The sequence below is a fragment of the Monodelphis domestica genome, chromosome 4 (assembly GCF_027887165.1).
Source record: "Monodelphis domestica isolate mMonDom1 chromosome 4, mMonDom1.pri, whole genome shotgun sequence".
In the NCBI taxonomy this organism is placed as follows: Eukaryota; Metazoa; Chordata; class Mammalia; order Didelphimorphia; family Didelphidae; genus Monodelphis; species Monodelphis domestica.
This window is the reverse complement of record NC_077230.1, coordinates 90,823,656-90,843,418: the sequence shown is the minus strand read 5'-3', so window position 1 is coordinate 90,843,418 and position 19,763 is coordinate 90,823,656. Positions and strand designations below refer to the sequence as shown.

General features: G+C 40.2%; 1 protein-coding gene across 1 annotated transcript in view; it reads left to right on the top strand.

The window, feature by feature from the left end:
• Positions 1 to 19,763, top strand: part of ITGB5 (integrin subunit beta 5) — a 197,869-nt gene that overhangs the window by 27,967 nt on the left and 150,139 nt on the right. The window contains exon 3 of the mRNA XM_007493818.3: positions 14,770 to 14,974. Coding sequence (XP_007493880.2) covers positions 14,770 to 14,974 — 205 coding nt within the window. The remainder of the gene's footprint in view (positions 1 to 14,769; positions 14,975 to 19,763) is intronic.

Here is a 19,763-nt window from a genome sequence, read left to right as displayed (position 1 = left end):
TGCTCAAGGGCACACATATAGTAAGTTACAGAGACAGCGAAGTGGAAAAAGCCTCCAAGAAGGCTTGGTTAAAAGGAACTGTGACTTAATTTTCTGATCCTCTTTGTTAGATAGGTAAACTTTTTGTAATAAGTTTAAACATCCTCCTTGTTTTCCAGAATTTTCTGAATGGAATCAGGTCCTTGAAGTCACTGCCTTTAAGAATGTCCCAGGAAAAGAAAAGTAGAAAGTGTGAGCTATAATGAGCTATACATCACAGGGTGCCCCCAGGACTTTAGGAACTTGGAGCTCAAGTTTAATGAAGTGAAAGAGATTAAACAAATCCACTGTGTTTTGCTTAATACATAGCAAGAAGATGAAAGGGCCATTTTATGTGTTTTAACAGTCTTGGAACTAGAACAGTGCAATAAACATATCCAAGGAACAGAGTTTTCTATTGGGTAGTGGGGTGTACCTTTTCAGTAGGTATCTGGAATTTTGACGACCCAAACTATGGTGAAAGTTACAGCTTTTAATCTGGATGTAAAAAAAAAAACAACTTTTTACTTGTTTTTTTTTAAAACCCTTATCTTCATCTAGAATCTACATGAAGTATTGTTTCCAAGGAAGAGTGGTAAAGGCTAGGCAGTGTGAGTTAAGGGACTTGCCCAGGGTCACATAGTTAGGAAGTGTCTGAAGTCACATTTGAACTCAAGATCCTCTTGTCTCAAGGCCTGGCTCTCAATCCACTGAGCCACATAGCTGACCTCGATTCTGATTGTCTTAATCTTTGACCCTGTATGCATAAATGTTCAGAATGGTTCCTGACATGGTTCAATTAAAAGTTAGTACATCCAAAGGTCATTAGCCCCATTGGATCCTAAATTTAGATTGAAAAGGGTCCCAAAGGCCATTTTGTCCAACAATTTGTCTCAACTCCTTTCTAAGTTGAAGGTCAGAGAGATTAAATTACTTTACTCAGGATAGAGTAATATGTGTCAGAAGCCAGGACAAATCTTGTTCTCTATCCATTACTTCAAACTGTCTCTCATAGAGGCTCCTAGACCTTTGTTTCTTTCTTCTTTGTTTCTTTTTTTCTTCCTTCCTTCCTTCCTTCCTTCCTTCCTTCCTTCCTTCCTTCCTTCCTTCCTTCCTTCCTTCCTTCCTTCCTTCCTTCCTTCCTTCCTTCCTTCCTTCCTTCCTTCCTTCCTTCCTTCCTTCCTTCCTTCCTTCCTTCCTTCCTTCCTTCCTTCCTTCCTTCCTTCCTTCCTTCCTTCCTTCCTTCTTTTCTTCCTTCCTTCCTTCCTTCCTTTCTTCCTTCCTTCCTTCCTTCCTTTTCTTCCTTCCTTTTCTTCCTTCCTTTTCTTCTTTTCCCTGCATAATCTCAGACAAATCACTTTGTCTTCCTGGGCCTCAGTTGCTTAGCTGTAAAATGAAAGGTTTGCATTTGATGGTGTCTGAGATGCTTTCCAGCTCCAAATCTACAGTAGTTTCTCTTAAGTTAAGTTATACTTGATCATTTTCCAACTCCCATGAGTCAATAGCCCTTGGCAAAACAGTTCCTCACCATTAGTTTGAACCATTTCTATCCAACGCTTAGCAGTAGTTCTAAGGACCACAGATTCCGGTTGTACAACTTCTGGTAGTTTCCACCTTCAGAGAAGCTGCGGGGAGGAGGAATTCAGCCTCTTTAATAATTATTGTGTTGGAGGCGGGGGAAGGAAAGATGTGTCGGTGAATGTGCAATTACTGATTCTCCAGAAAAAAAAACAATGCATGCAGGACAAACTTTTATATTTAATTTGTATTACTAACATTTTCCCCATCACTTTCTTAGGTCTCTAGCAAATCAACTAAATAACATACCAACCTCAGATTTATAGGGTTTGCTGATTCAGAAGTGTAAATGCTCACTGAAAATGTAACCATTTCAGGGATACCTAGGTGGCAGGGGATAGAGAGCCAGGCTTAGAGATGGGAGCTCCTGGGTTCAAATCTGATCTGGCCTCAGATGCTTCCTAGCTGTGTGATCCTGGGCAAGTTACTTAACCCCCCTTGCCTAATCCTCACCGCTTGTCTGTCTTAGAGCCAGTGCTATGTATTAGTTCTAAAGCAGAAGATAAGGGTTAAAAAAATGTAGCCATCTCCAAGGTAGGAGCTACTTCCTGCATGCTCCTGAGGGGGGGCTCCCTCTTGAATTAAGTTCACTCTAGGATCCTGGAAAAGAGATTCTGAGCCTTTCCTGGGATCCAACATTGTGTGGTGAGACAGATTGGTTTATAAATGTCTCCCTGAGAGTTCATATGTCAACAGCTTGGGTAACAACATCCTCTAGGAGCTCCAGGGGTTTTTAAACCTGGGATATGTGGATAGTGCCATCTTCTTTAGCATCAGAGTGGATTCAGCAAAGTGATCTCATCGCACTATGTGGAAGGCTGCCATATTGCTAAGAGGAAACGGAATATGTTGCCCCTTCATATGTGCTTTCATATTTGGATGAGTTTACACACATATACACATATACGACGAGGTGTGTGTATGTATCTCCCCCATGCCTAAGTCTATAGTAACAATAGCTAACATTAGCTCACTTGGCTCTCACAACAACCCTACATGGGAGGTTTTTATTTATTATTGTAGATTGTGTTTATATGTTATATATAATAAATTTATACATATTTATTATTATCCCCATTTTACAGAAGAGAAAGATGTAAGGAGACAAGATGAGGGATTGGTCTACCTAGTTAGTGTCTGAGGCCAGATTTGAATTCTGCTCTTCCTGACTCCAGACCCAGCGCTTCATCCTTGTTGCCAATTAGCTACATAAGTCAATTAATGTTTTCAGGAATAATGCTGGATCGCAGTGAAGGTTCAAAACTTCTTTTCCAGGACCCTGGAATGAAACTCACCCAAGATGAAGTTTTTGGACACATAGTTGAATAAAATATAATTATGTAAGTTTTATTAAGCTTAAGATTGCACTAAGACTTTTGGAACCTCCTGTACACACACACACACACCAGAAACCCACACTGAAATATCTTGTTAGGAGCGGTTGGCTCAGTGTGTTGGCCCTGACGCATTCTGGCCGTGTGACCTTGGGCAAGTTATTTAACTGGTGAGCTCTCTAGACAGGTTTTTCAGACTTGAAGTTATTATAAAGAAGGTGACAACTTGCCTCAATGGAAGAAATTGTCCTCTAGATCTCAATATAACAACAGCATCATGTCTAGTCCCTCTCCTTCATATATATTCTTTTTTCCCCTTAACTTATTTTCTTTTTCTTAGAACCCTTACCTTCTATCTTTGAATCAAATCAAGACTAATTATCAACTCCAAGGCAGAAGAGTAGTAAAGGCTGGGCAATGGGGGTTAAGTGACTTGCCCAAGGTCATACAGCTAGGAAGTGTCTGAGATCTGATTTGAACCCAGGACTACCTGTCTCTAGTCCTGACTGTCCACTGAGCCACCCAGCTGTCTGTAAATCTTATCTTCTTAACATCTTATATTTTTTGACTTATTTGCATGGCTCTTTCCTCGTGGCATCCACATGAAAGTATTTTGTCCCATTTTTTAAATGAAGAAAGCACAGCTTGGAGGAGTTTGTAATATTGCTATGGCAATGTGACCACAAACCGGTGAAACTGGCCCTCAGCCCCAGGCTGAGACCTCCCAAGTCCCTGAGCACTTTCTACTAGAGCCCTGAGAACTGGGTTGAGGGAGCATCTCCTGGCAGACTGACTTGCCAGGTGCATGAGTAGCTATCAAGGGGAGAAGGTTCTTGTTCTCTATTTTCCATTCTTGGGTTTCACAGGGCTCCACCTGTGTTGCCTTTCCTGCCCTGCCTTGGGGCTCTTTCTAAGCCTTCAAACAAAGCTGCTTGCCTGCAGAGTAGGCTGGTTTGGTAGGGACCATCTGCACTGGGTGTGGGCTCTTAGGAGCAAACTATTCATCATCTTCTCGGAGGATCCATTTCCCCGGGGAGGGAGGACCAGAGGGGAAAGAGTGGGGCCTGGAAGGGGGCAATAATCTTTTCTCCCCTTTTGTCACAAGTCAGAACAGATGTGATTGACAGGACAGATCTTAACCGCTCACACAGAGTAAGAAAATCCTTCTTAAGAGAGTATTTTGCATGATCAAATTCAGAGTATGTAAAAAGAAAGTGATAGGGGAGCTCCATAGATTTAGAGCCAGGCCTATGGACAGAAGGTTCTGAGTTCAAATGTGACTTCAGATACTTTCTAGCTCTGTGACCCTGGGTAAGTCACTTAATACCAAGTGGCTAGCCCTTACCACTCTTCTTTCTTAGAATTGATGCTAAAATCAGAGAGATGCAAATCAAAACAACTCTGAGGTAGCACCTCACACCTAGCAGATTGGCTAACATAACAGCAAAGGAAAGTAATGAATGCTGGAGGGGATGTGGCAAAGTAGGGACACTAATTCATTGCTGGTGGAGTTGTGAACTGATCCAACCATTCTGGAGGGCAATTTGGAACTATGCACAAAGGGCGACAAAAGAATATCTACCCTTTGACCCAGCCATAGCACTGCTGGGTCTGTACCCCAAAGAGATAATGGACAAAAAGACTCGTACAAGAATATTCATAACTGCGCTCTTTGTGGTGGCCCAAAACTGGAAAACGAGGGGATGCCCATCAATTGGGGAATGGCTGAACAAACTGTGGTATATGTTGGTGATGGAATACTATTGTGCTCAAAGGAATAATAAAGTGGAGAAGTTCCATGGAGACTGGAACAACCTCCAGGAAGTGATGCAGAGCGAGAGGAGCAGAACCAGGAGAACATTGTACACAGAGACAAACACACTGTGGTATCATCGAACGTAATGGACTTCTCCATTAGTGGTGGTGTAATGTCCCTGAACAACTTGCAGGGATCCAGGAGAAAAAAACACTATTCATAAGCAAAGGATAATCTATGGGAGTGGAAACACCGAGAAAAAGCAACTGCCTGAATACAGAGTTTGAGGGGACATGACAGAGGATAGACTCTAAATGAACACTCTAATGCAAATACTATCAACAAAGCAATGGGTTCAAATCAAGAAAACATCTAATGCCCAGTGGACTTACGCATCGGCTATGGGGGTTGGGGGGGAGGAAAAGAAAATGATCTATGTCTTTAACGAATAATGCTTGGAAATGATCAAATAAAATATATTAAAAAAAAAAAAGAATTGATGCTAAAGGTGAGTGAGAGCCAGACTTAGAGACAGGTCCCGAGTTCAAACCTAGCCTCAGATCCTTCCTAGCTGTGTGACCCTGGGCAAGTTACTTGACCTCAGTTGCTTAGCCCTAATGCTCTTGTACCTTGGAACCAATACTTAGTATTGATTTTTTAAGATGACGGTAAGGGCTAAGATATATCTATATCTACATCTATATCTAAGAGTGATAGAATCCTAATTATTTTAGACATATAAACATATCTCTTCCTGCCTCTAGGCTATTTTCCCCTATCTAATGTACAGTCACTAGATTAATCTTTCTGAATCATCACTTTTTAAAAAACTCTTACCTTCCATCTTAGAATCAATACTGTGTATTGGCTCCAAGGCAGAAGAGTGGGAAGGGCTAGGCAATGGGGGTTAAGTGACTTGCCCAGGGTCACACAGCTGGGACGTGTCTGAGGTCATGAATCCTCACTTTCATCATGTTTTGATTGTTATAGAAACATATAATTATTCAAATTTTTATTGTGATTTAAAAATATGGAGTGGCAGGAAAAAAGTTCTAGCTGGGACCCTTGGTTCTAGTTCCAACTTTGTCAATGAATCAGCTTTGTGGTTTTCAGCAAGTCACCTAATCTCTTGGACCCTTATTTGTATCATAGTGTGACCCAGTGGAAAGAACACTCCTCTGGGAGTGCGAAGACTAGGATCTAAACCCCAGCTCTGTGGTATACAACTTGTGATTTTGGGCAAGTTCTTAAACTTCTCTGGCCTCAGTTTCCATCTTTTAAAAAAAAGAGGGGATTGATCTCTCCTAGCTCTAAATCTACCATCCTAAGGGATCAGCCTAGATAATCTCCAAGATCCCTGTCAGCTCTAACATACTCTATTTCTTTGCTGAAAACATAAAGGATGAAATCTAAACTACTCATCTGATTATTCAAGGTCCTTTGTACCCTTTCCCCACCTATATTACCCCCCATGTACTCTTTCCTGTTGAGATCACATTGGGAGTTTTTGTTCACTTCAGGACACTAGCCATTCAATCACTTAACAATCATTTATTATTATTATTATTATTTTAAAAATCCTTTCCTCTTGTCTTAGCATCAATTCTTTTCTTTTTTAAACTCTTACCTTCCATATTAGAATCAATACAAAAAATTGATTCCAAGGCAAAAGAGTGGTAAGGGCTAAATTAAGTAGGTGATACTTCCCTTAAGTAGGTAAGCCAGTGTCAGGCTTTCTTTAATTCTAGTATTCATCTCCTCCTTGATATCTCTTGGAATCTACAGCATCCTTTTAGAATCAACTTGTATCACTCTTAGGTGACACCTTTCCTGTGTTTAGTGCTCTCTGTCTCCTTCCCACAACTTACTTTGGATGTGCTCTGTATCTATTTAGCTGGGTAAATGATGTCTATTCCCATTCCTCTTAGAATGTAGGCTCCTTGAGGGGAGGGACCATTTTCTTTTCCATTTTATTTACGTATCCTCAATGCATGTACAGTGCATAGTACATAGTAGGTGCTTAATAAATGCTGTGAAGTTGAATTGAAATGATGAACTAATTTGTAATATTATTTTAAATTATTTTTAATAAACAAAATACTTTCCTTTCCTTTCTTTCTCCCAACACTGAAAAAAGAAAAACAAAACTCTTGTTAAAAATATGCATAGTCAAGCAGAACAAATGTCCAAATTGGCTATATGTAATTAGATATATGATCAGATACTATATTAAATGATATGATATATAACATCTATGATATACAATGTAGGTATATATAATGGGGTACATATTTGTGTATATAAACTCTTTATCATCCATCCATCCATCCAGCCAGCCAGCCATCCATCCATCCAGCCATCCATCCATCCTTTTATCTATCGATTTATCATTCTGTACTCTGTGTCCATTAGCTATTTGACAGGAGATGGGTAACGTGCTTGATTCATTGTTGGTCCTCTGGAATAGTGATTGATCACTGCCTTTATCAGAGTTCTTATACTTTCCAAACAGTATTATGGGGCAGTGGATAGAGCACTGGACTTAGACTCATATTCATGAACTCAAATCTGGCATCATACACTTACTAGCTGTATGACTCTGAGCAAGTCACTTAACCCTGTTTACCTCAGTTTCCTTATTTGTAAAATGAACTGGAGAAGGAATTGGCAAACCTCTCCAATATCTTTGCCAAGAAAACCCTGAATGGGATCTGAAGACTCGGACACAACTGAACAACAGCATTGCCTTTTTATCACATTTACTATGCTTGTATTTTATACAGAACCAAAGGTTCCGTACCCTTTGGTATGTCAGTCAGTTTATCACTTTGGCATATCACTTTTGCTTGTCACTTTTCCTGATACCATTAAACTTTACCTGTCCAGGAGGGAAAGGAAATAACCCCCAATGGTGGATGTTGCCCACTGTCATTGCTGTTTGCTTTAAGGTGGGGTGTCATAAAAGAGCAAGATGGGATCCTAGAGAGAGTCCATATCCCCCAGGGGGAGGAGGAAGGTACCTGAAGAGGGAGGAAAGTGGGAGTTGCCGATAGTCTTAAGCCATAATAAAGGTACTTACTTTTTAAAAAAGCTTTTACATAGTTTACTTTTTTATGCTCTGATGAAAAACTCCATCCCGCCTTTCCAGATAAAAATTGTTGTTTTTAGTTCTCCTGGCTTTAGTCCTCCTTGCCAGCACCAACATGTGCCTGTGCCGCCACTCTGGCTTGTCTCATTCCATTCTCGAATTCCATTCACTGCTTTCTTGATATCTTATGTCTGCAAGTCTGTGCTTTGGTTGATTTTTCTTGGCATAGAATCATGCCAAAAGCTGTTCTTTTGCCACCACCAGAATGGTTTTTCCTTCAGCTGCCCTTTTTCATCTGGACTTCGCCATCATACAAAAATCTCTTTTTCCTGTAACATCACTTCAGGTCTGGTACATGCCTCATCAATAACTCCATCCCCTTTCCCTTGGCTGAAGAGGGAGAGTTCTCAGAGCCTCCCTTTAAGGAAGGACTCAGGCTAACCATCTCTTCATTTCCCAGCTACCTTGGCTCCTCTGGATTGTTCCATCATTCCCGTATGGGTACCTTTCTTCTACTGGCATCTCACCCTCCTCATTCCTTTTCAGCTTCCTTTTGTATGTGATCTATTATATATATATATATATATATATATATATATATATATATATATATATATATATATATATATATATATATATATATATATGAGAAGGGGAATTGTATTCCTGCAGGCCCCCACCCACCCCAACCCTGGTGTTTATATTCCCAGCACTTAGCACAGTGTCTGGAACATAGTAGGCACTTAATAAATGTTTATTAAAAAATAGCAAGGGGCAACTATATGGTTTGGTGGATAGAGAGCCAAGTCTAGAGATGGGAGGTCCTGGGTTCAAATCTGACCTCAGACATTTCCTACCTTTGCATAAGTCCCTTAACCCCAATTGCCTAGCCTTAACTCCTTCTCTGCCTTGGAACCAATACTTAATATTCATTCTAAGATGGAGGGTAAGGACTTAAAAAATGTAGCAAGACTATATGAACTGATGCAAAGTAAAGTGAGAACCAGGACATCATTGTGTACAGTAACAGCAATGGTCAACCATGATCAACTATGAAAGACTTGGCTACACTAAGCAATACAATGATCCAAGACAATTCCAAAGGCCTCATGATGAAATAATATTATGCATCTCCATAGAGAGAGGTGACAAGCTCCAATTACAAACAGATGTATAATTTTCTCACTTTATTTTTCCTGTTTTTTTAAAAAATATGGTTAATATGGAAATATTTTGCATGATTTCACATGTATAATTGATATATCAAGTGCCTTCTCAGTGGGTGGGGCAGTGGGGTGAGAGAGAGGGAGAGAGAATTTGGATCTCAGAGTTTAAAAAGAAAAAATATTTAAAATAAATAATAAATTATAATGTTTAAAAATGTTGATTGATTGATTGAATCAAAGACAAAAATACCATTTGGGGTTATCTTGTACATCTCATTTTTCTCAAATTTCAATCTTCTGCTCTATAACGTTTCTAAGAAAAAGGGCATCTATAATCATTTGTTTATGCTGAAGAATCCTATTTATTATGATCTTCTTTGTCTGATGGTTACAGAATTGTTCATGGTGGCTGCTATTTTCTCTAGCAGTAGAGGAGGAAAAAGGTACCTCAATGAATTTCTTAATGAATTTTTAATCTTTCTTAATTCATTTCTTCTCCATTAAAATGTGTTCCTTGAGAGTGAGAACTTCTTCCTTTGTACTTGTCTTCTCAGACCTAACACAGTACCTGGCACATAGTAGGTCAAATGTTTATTAATTGGTTGGCTGAGAGGACATCTGTTATCCAGGCTTTATTAATGAGTAAAGAACCAGGTGTGGAAACTGCATCAGGAACAGCAAGTATGTAGTCTGGATCAAAAGGCTAGTGGTTGAACTCCACAGGAAAGCCATGATCCAGAGCATTAATGTGTCCTAGGTCCATAAAGCTGAACACTGAATATAATGTGGCATGCATGGTCCAAACCCAGAGTTGGGCCAGGAATGTGACTACTCCTGTGCCGCAAGGGTCAGAAGGAGATGAATGATACAGTACCAGCATACCTTGCTTTATTGGACTTGGCTTTATTGTGCTTTGAAGATAACTTTTTACAAATGGAAAGTTTGTTGAACAAGTCTATTGGCGCCATTTTCCTAACAGCATGTGCTCACATCATGTCTGTGTCACATTTTGATAATTCTTTCATGATTTCTAACTTTTTCATTGTTATTATATCTATTATAAGATGATGATCTCACTTCACTTTGTACCAATTCATACAGGTCTTGCCATGTTTTTAATAAGCATTTAAAAAGTGCCTACTATGTGCCAGGTACTTTGCTAAGTGTTGGGAATACTGGTGATCTGTGATGAGAGGTCTTTGATGTTAATCTTGTAATAGATAGAAGATGGAAAACTTAATTGATAAATGTTGTGCGCTTTCCAATAGCTCCACCTCTGTCTTTCCCTCTCCTCTGACCTCTCTATTCCCTGAGACAGCAATATTGAAATTAGGCCAAGTAATAACCCTACAATGGCCTCTAAACATTCAAGGGAATGGAAGAGTCGATCCATGTGGTGAACTTCATTGTTGTTTTATTTTAAGAAACTGCCACAGCCAAGCCATACTTTAGCAACCATCACCCAGAGTGGTCAGCAGCCATCAGCAAAAAGATGACAGTTTGCTGAAGGCTCAGATGATAGCATCTTTTAGCAGTAAAATCTTTTTAAATTGAGTATGTACATTGTTGTTGATTTTTTAAAGACATAATATCATTGCATACTTAATAGACCATATATAGTTTATAGTGCAAATATAACTTTTACATGACCTGCAAAATCAAAAAACGTTATATGACTCACTTTAGTGTGATATTTGCTTTATTGTGGTGGTCTGGAATGGAACTCACAAATATCTCTGGGGTATGAGTTACTGTGACCTTTGCAACTTGACTTTGTTTTTCTTTTTCTCTTACTTCCCCAGCAACATTTTTTAACCTCAACCCTGTCTGGGTCAAATTAAAGAAAGGAATATCTAGCCTGGGGTATTAGGAGAAATTCAAATTCAAAGTAGGTCTGGGCTGGGGGGGCAGTGCTGATCTGAAATAGGCTGTTGAGAGAGAAAGAAGAGACTTTTGGGGGAAAGGATTTGGGGGATCCAGTTGTAGAAGTCGTTTCTGTCTTCCCAAGGTCATTATTTTTTTTCTTCAAAGGAATACTTAGAGAATTACTCATCTTCTGTCTCCCATCTCTGTCTTTGTACTGGCTATTCATCCCCTGTGCCTGAAATGTATTCTTTTCTCACCTGATTCTTGGAATTCCTTAGTTCTTTCAAGACTCAGTTCAATCGCTACCTTTTACATGAAACCTTTCCTTGTCATTCCTCCATCTGGGCTCCTGCTCACCCCTCCCCTCCCCTCCCCTCCCCTAAGTGGCTGGTGCCCTTCATTTCAAAACTACCTTGCTTTATTTTGAATATATTCTGTATATATGTACATATGTACATTCAAACATGCTATTTCCCCTGTTAAAATGGAAGCTCCTTGAGGACAAGATTTTGATTTTTGTCTCAGTATCCACAGTACTTAGCATAGTGACTGGCATATAGTAAGAACGTAATAAATGCTTGATGAACATCTGGTATATTCAGAGCTGGAAAGATGCTCATTTCATCTAGTCTGACAGATTTTTCCTTCCCTCTTCCTATCTCCAAGGAAGATCATGAAGTTTATAACTTGTAACTAGTGAATTCCAATTTCTTGCAAAATATAGAAGTAAAGGGATGGCATGTATGTTTTTAGAAAGGGAAGCACAACGTACTAAGAGCTCGTGTGGTGTGATGAATGAATTTATCAAGTAACTTATTTATTAAGTTTATTAATTTATTAGTTAAGTGCTTAGTCAGTATTTACTATGTGCCAAATGTGCTAAGTGCTAAAGTATTGGGGATGATGTGAAGCTTGGCTGGAGGTCCTTTTCAAATATTTGTTTGAGAGAGGCTGTTACCAGTTTGGGGGGAACAGGGAAGAGAGGCCAGAGTGGAAGTTTATTCAGGATGGAAAGGTAGTTGGCAAAGATGGCCAGAGTCTAGAATCCAGAGTGGAGTGTTGGGCCATGGAGAAGGACTAACCTTTTCCATTAAAAAACAAAAACACCTTTATCTCCTGTTGAGATTATTTAGAATTAATTAATTAGAATTAATACTATGCATTGGTTCCAAGGCAGAAGAGAGGTAAGGGCTAGGCAAATTGGGTTACCCAGGGTCATATAGTTAGAAAGTATGTGAGGTCAGATTTGATCCCAGGACCTCCCATCTCTAGGCCTGACTCTCAGTCCATTGAGCCATCTAGCTACTCCCTTACTTTTTTCATTTTTTAATAGGATTACAAGAGTAGGGGAATGCTGTAAATATACAATGCCTAGATTTTAGTAAAGTATTTCACAGTTACTCATGCTAACAGTGTGAAAAAGATGGATACATTTGGGCTGAAGAATAGCAAATAAGAGCCCTTTGTGTCTTCTTATACTCTATCAGAAAGCTGGAGAAAGACAGAGACACAGAGACACAGAGACAGAGAGACACCGAGAGAGTCAGAGAGATAGACAGAGAGAGACAGAGAGACAGACAGAGAGACAGACAAAGACAGAGAGACAGAGAGAGACAGAGAGACAGAGACAGAGACACAGAGAGAAAGACAGAGACAGAGAGACAGAGAGAGACAGAGAGACAGAGAGAGACAGAGACAGAGAGAGACAGAGAGACACTGAGAGAGAGAGAGACAGAGAGACAGACAGAGAGAGACAGAGAGACAGAAAAAGACAGAGAGACAGACAGAGAGAGAGACAGACAGAGAGACAGAGACAGAGACACAGAGAGAAAGACAGAGACAGAGAGACAGAGAGAGATAGAGACAGAGAGACAGAGAGAGACAGAGAGAGAAGAGATGGCTGGCTTGGATGCCCCACTTAAATGGAGGTTTTAGGAGGAGCTCATCACCAGCCTCCAATCAGGAGGGGCAGAGGGTATTGTGGGTCTTGGTACCACTGCTGATGAGATCTGGCAGCCTATCATGAGGTTCCTAGAAGCACGTTATAGAAGTCTTTGGTGAAATGTTCCAGGGATCCATCCTTGGCCCAACATTCTTATCACTGCTTATCAGAGGAAGGCAGATGTGGCATGCCTATTACATTTGTAGATGGCACAACGCTAGGAGGGACAGCTAACATTTAAATTTAGCCTCAGATACTTATTAGCCGTATGACCGTGGGCATGCCCAGTCTCAGTTTCTTCATTGGAAAATGAAGGTCCTGCTAGCACCTCTCTCTCGGGGCTGTTGTAAGAAGAAAAGCGAATATTTGTAAAGTGTTTTTACAAGCTTCAAAGTGCTAGATAAATGCTAGTTATCATTATCTCCCCTTGGCTAGTGGGAGAGAGGTCACGATATCTGTCTTCAAGTATTTGAAGTGCCCTGCTGGGAAAGAGGTTTGGTTTGCGAGGCCCCCCAAAGAACTAGTAGGAGCAATGGATAGAAGTTTCAGTGAGGCAGATTTAAGCTGGTTGTAAAGAAACACTTGTAACCACTGGAACTGTCTCAAGAGCAGAATCAACTGTCTCAGGAGGTGGAAGGCTCTCCATTGCTAGCGTAGTGGTTTCCAAGTGAAGGATGGACTGCTGTAGGATGATGGAGCCCTGCTGGCTGTATGCTGAATTAGAAAACCCCAAATGGCATTGCATTATCTATGTTGTATTCTATTTTTCTGTATTTTGTAAAATAGTCCTCAATTACATTTTTAAAATCCGTATCTTCTGTCTTAATATGAATTCTAAGACAGAAAAGCAATAAGGGCTAGACAGTGAGGGTTAAGTGGCTTTTCCAGGGTCACACAACTAGCAAGTGTCTGAGGTCAGATTTGAACCCAGGTCCTCTTGCCTTTAGATCTGTCTCTCTGCCCACTATGCTACCTAACTGTCTCTCCCAATCACACTTTAATCTGATTCTGCTGCCCTCCACTTTGTGAACCAAGCTTCCATTCTGAATCTTCTACTTTGCCTGGTTTCAGCTCCATGGAGCAGGTCCCCCACTTGCCAGGTACAACCTGGTCTCCCCTTACTCGCTTTTCCAGATCCTTTTGTGTATGCTCTTCTCCCATTATGTTGTAAGTTCCTTGATAGCAGGGGCTGTCCTGTTATTCATTGTATCCCCAGCCCTTAGCACCTGCTTGGCATATAGTTGTAGTTCCTGTGTTTTCAGCTGTGTCTGACTCTTCATGACCTCATTTGGAGTTTCCTTCTCTAGCTCATTTTACAGAAGAGGAAACTGAGACAAACAGACTTAAGTGACTTTGCCAGGGACACACAGGCTGGATCAGAACTCAGAAAGATGAGTCTTCAGGCTCACCACTCTATCCACTCTGCCACCTAGTCTAGCAGAAATGCTCTGGATTACTTTGCTGACCTCACATCAGATTTTCTCATCCTAGGAAAACTTATTCAGTTTTTCTTAGAGATTCTGTTCTATTTCTCCTGAATATTTAGAATCTGGTTATCCAATAAGTGTGTATTATATGTGTAATGCAGTAGATAGTGCCTTGCTCCTGGGATTAAGGAGGACCTGAGTTCAAATCTGGCCTCAGACACTCACTGTGTGACCCTGGGCAAGTCACTTGATTGCTAGCTACCTGCCTCAGTCTTCTCAGTCATAAAAGTGGGACTAATAATAGTACTTGCCTTGCAGAGTTATTGTGAACATCAAATTAGATATTTTAAAAATGCATTGCAAACCTCAAATTACTACATAAATGCTAGTATTACTACTGTTTGGAACCCAATATCCTAAGGAGCGCAAGTGTCATTCATATTTTTCAGAAGAGGAAACCATGCCTACTAGTGGTTAAATGACTTATTCAGGGTCACACAGCCAGCGAGTATCAAGGTTTAGGAAAAAAAGAGAGCTAAGGGACATGTGAAAGAAGGTCCTTATTTCTTATCCTTATATCTCCTTCCTTCTTAGGATTTTGGTAATCAGAGGTCAATCACTTCCCGGTGTGATCTGAAGGCAAATCTCCTCAAACTTGGTTGTGGAGGTGAACTGGAGAGCCCAGATAGCAGCATCACTGTCCTGAAAAACCTTCCTCTGAGCATCAAGGGCTCCAGCCCTTCCAATGCAGATGTCATTCAGATGACGCCCCAGAAGATCTCCATGAATCTTCGGCCTGGTGAGTTGCCCTGGACCAGGAGGACATGAAAGAGTTGGTTGGTTGGTGGTAAGGGTGGGGAGTGCTAATAGTGGGAGAGACTTTTTCCCAATTTTTCTATGGGGGGGTATTGATGTTCTCACTCCCAAGTTAATGAAATAACTCATTTTAGGGGGAAATGATACTTCTATGGAAAACAAAGATTGGAATTGTTTGAATCAGCACATTCCATTCTTAGTTTGCAACATTCTTGTGTCCAGAGACTGGCATATCAGTTCTTGAAGGTTTGGAGATGCATTTTTTGCTTGCCATTCACTCAATGGACTGTATGCTCTTTGGTTTTCCTTCATCTTTGTAGCCTTAGTACCTTGCACATAGTGGGCCCTTTATTCATCTTTGTTAGATTGTGTGGGACAGGATTTCTTTTTTCTTTTTGGGGGGTGTGGGTAGGCAGGAAATCCTGTTATTTCATTTGATAATGTTTTATGGAGTCTAGCATACTATTCCAATGATAAAATTTCATATTTAAATTGAAAAGTGTGCAGTTTACAAGGTATTTTCTACCCAATATATCCACAAAGTAGGCAGTATAAATATTGTTGTTGTATTTTACACTCAGCTCCTCAAGTGTTTATCAAGTGCCTACTATGTGCCAGCATAGGAGATACAAAGAAAAGGTGATCGTGGTTCCTGCCCTCAAGGAGTTTCCAGTCTAATCAGGAAGACAACATGCAATCCACTATTTACAACCTAGATATATATTGGATATATTGAAAATAATCAACAGAAGGAAGATAGTCTTGGAAGGAAAGGCTTCTTGGAGGCACTAATGGACAGTGGATAGAGCATTGGGCTCAGAGTCAGGAAGTTGTTATTCAGATTCTTCATGACCCCATTTAGGGTTTTCTTGGTAGAGATACTGAAGTGGTTTGTCATTTCCTTTTGAATGAGGAAACTGAGACCGAAAGGTTAAGTGACTTGTCCAGGATCACATAGCTATTAAGGGTCTGAGGCCAGATTTGACCTCAAGGAGAGGGTCTTCCTGACTCTAGACCTGGCAGTCGATTTGCTGCACCACCTAGTTGCCCTGAATCAGGGAGACTTTAGTTTAAGTTCAACCTCAAACACTTACTTCCTATCTGTGTAACTTAACCTCGGTTTGCCTTAGTTACTTTGACTGCGTGTGTGTTGTGTGGGAATACTACCTATCCTGGTGATTTGTTGTTGTTGAGGATAAAATAAGATGATATTTATAAAGCACTTAGCCCAGTCCTAGAACCTAGTAGATGCTATATAAGTGTGTATTCCCTTCCCCTCCCCAGAAGGTAGGGCTTTATCTGAGATGTGAAGGAGGCTAAGAAATCAGATGAGGAAACTGAGACTCAAGAGTTTACATGGCTTACCTGCAAATATCAGTATTCAGGCAAACCTTGAGAGGAGCAGGTAAAGTGTGAAGGAGTGGCAAGTAGTGCAAGGGACCTAGTCCGAGGATCACTTCTAGAAGTTTGTATAGAAATCAAGATATATATTATTTCCTGAAAATCCCAGGATTATGTGCTCACTCTCTACCTTTGCCCTTGCCCTTGCTCCATTGTCTAGCACATCATTTTTTTAACTTATTTTTTTTTTAATTTTCATGTAGAAACAATTTTTGACAATCATTACCTACATTTTGTGATTCAGAATCTCCCCCCTCCCATGCAAGGTGGTAAATAATCTGATATGGGTTATATCAGTGCTATCATGGAATGGCTATTTCCATATTCCTTATGCTGTGAAAGAAGACACATCATGATACAATAAAAAACTCATGGAGGAAATAAAATGGAAGATGGCATGCTTTGATCTTCAATCAAATCCCAACAATTCCTTCTTTGTCTGTGGATAGCACTTTCCATCATGAGTCCTTTGGGGTTATCTTGGAACCTTTCCTTGCTAATATAATAATAGTTTGTCCTTCACAGTAGCTCATTGTACAGTATTGTATACAGTGTTTCCCTGGTTCTACTCATTTCACTTTGCATCAGTTCATATAAATCTTCCCAGGTTTTTCTGAATTTGTCCTGTTTGTCATTTCTTATGGTGCAGTGGTATTCCATTACAACCATATACCACAACTTGTTCAGACTTTAGAACGTTACTTTTAAAAACTGCTTCCATTTCCTTATCTGCAAAGAGAAGGACGGTGGATTTAGTAGTCTCTAAGGTCCCATGATGTTCTCTTGTAGAGGCTATTCCAAACTGTAGATCACCTGGCAAAATAAGATACCTGACATCAAGGCCTTCTCTGGAGCTGACTGCCAAGCATTCAAATTCTGCAGCAGAGAAGACAACTCCAATGAGCTGGCCACATAGTCCAAATATTTACCTAATGCTACTCCTTCATATTTTATGGAGACTTGCTTAAGAGAAGCAGTATAAGGACGTTCTCCAGGTACCTCTGGGAAACTTGAGTTTTGACTGTGAAACGTGGGAGATGCTGGCATAGATAGCACCATCCACCTTGGCATGCTTGTAAGAGAGAAAGCACCGTGCTCCATGAGCAAAGCAGAATGGTAGAAAGCACAGAAATGTGAGCTGCAGAAGTCGAGAGACACCTCAGTCCTAAATGTTCTAATGGACCACTTGTGCCCAGTTTGTGGTAGTGCCTCCCAAACTTGGACTGGGCTGATCAGACACAGCCAAACACATTGTACCTTGACTCCAACATTGTGTTATCAGTGGTCTTCTTTGAAAATGGAAGACAAACAACATTCCAAACTGCAATTTCTCTTCTGAAACCTTTCCTTTCCTCTGCCATACCCTTTCTCTCCTCCCATCCAAATTTCCAGTCAGCAAAGAAACTCACCTTCTACTTTGCTAAGAAAAAGAGGCTATCTGTTTTGGGCTCTCTCTTCTATCTCTTATACCTTAAAACCTCTTGATACCGACTCCCATTCTCTCCTTTTTTGCTCTCTTGTCTCTGAAGACAAAGATAAGAACCTTCTTCCCAAGGCTAACTCCTCTACTCGAACCCTTAAATCCATACCCTTACCCTGCTCCCTCAATTGTGCCAGCCGAGGAGCTGGTAACAAATGAAGAGATGACTAGCATTTTGACCCTCCAGTTCTCCAATCAGAGGGGCAGAATCAACTGAGGGTACTGATGAGGAGGAGTTAGGCTGAAGCAAAGCTCCATGATGATGAGTTTTCTGGTGATGAATTTTTCCTGGATCCAGAATGATGAAGATGATAATGGAGTTGAAACCAACCAGGACTTTGGGTGGCAAATAGTACACTTTAACATGGAATATGGGGCATTTTAACATCCGAAGAGAAGAAAAAAGATTGCATATGAAACTCTGAATTTCTAGTGTGTTCAGTTTTTTTAAATGTATATTATTCTTAATAGAACAGTAACAAAATGTCCTTCTTGTCAGTGCCCCTGAAGAACTTTCTTTGATTCTATTCTGTATATTTTAAAAGATAACCTTGATGCTTTTGTCTTTTTTTTTTTTAATTTAGGTCATAGACAGTAAAACTTGTCAGGACAATTTGTCCCCTATCAAGGAAGGGACTTGCCTCCATAAGCATTCTTTTAGATGTGCATAAGTGTGCTAGATTCCTTTTGGTTTCCTCAAGGCTCACCAAAAGTACTTAATGAAGAAAACAAACAGTTGCCAGTCAAAAATCTGACAACCAGACTAACAAATTGTGCTTTCAGCAGCCTTTGAGAAAGACCTCTTTTAAGAATTAAAAAACAAACAAACAATTAAATGTGCCATAAGAAATGATGAGCAGGCTAATATTAAAAAAAAATTGGAAAGAACTACATGGAATAATGAACAGTGAAATGATGAGAATGAAGAGAACATTATACACAGCTACAGATTTCATACTTGAAGAATAACTTGGGTGGGGACAGCTAGGCGGAGTAGTAGATTGAAAGCCAGGTCTAGAGATGGGAGATCCTGTGTTCAAATTTAACCTCAGACATTTCCAAGCTGTGTGACCCTGGGGAGGTCACTTAATCTCCTTTTCCTAACCTAATATACAGTACTGATCACAAAATGGAAGGTAAAGGTTAAAAAAAAAAAGAACTTGTGAATATTACCTCCAGAGAGCAAACTGAAAAATGGAAACATGAAAGACACAACTTGTATATTTATATCTTTCTCCTGGATGATGCTTTCTATGATCCAGGCTGTGGCAGTAAGGCAACCCTTGTAAATAAATTCTATTGATAAAAAACCAAATGAACATAAAGTTGAAGTTGTCTTAGAATGAACCTGGAAGGACTAAGAAAACCTTTCCCCAACCTTTAAGCAGGAAAAAGACAGAAAGATTTAGGCCTTGAGGAATTATATGAATTTTAGATTAAAATTTATATGAAAAATAACAAAAAATCCAGAGGTGGTGCTAGAAACCAATTTAGAAAGTGCTTCTTGAACCAGCACAATAGTTTTGAGGTCTCTGGTTTCTAACGGGTGGGAGAGAGTAGAAGGACTAAGGTCCTGGAGAAGAGAGACAGTTAAATTAGGGAGAAAGAATGGAGTGATGCGATCTGAGATCCAGACTCTTAACAGAGTTGAGCTCAGCCGGCAGGGCATAAAGTCAGGAAATGAATTGGAGGTTAGAAGAAGGTAGAGGAGATCAGGAATGCTGGCTATATCCCCCTTGCCATCCCAGCTGTAGCTGTGTACCTGTGTATCCGAAGTAACACAACAGTGCCCCAAATGGTCACCTCTGAAGAGTTCGTTTACATAATGAGGTTCATCCAAATTGACCCTGACTGTAGAGATCATCTCTCATTTGATACAGAAGGTAACTGA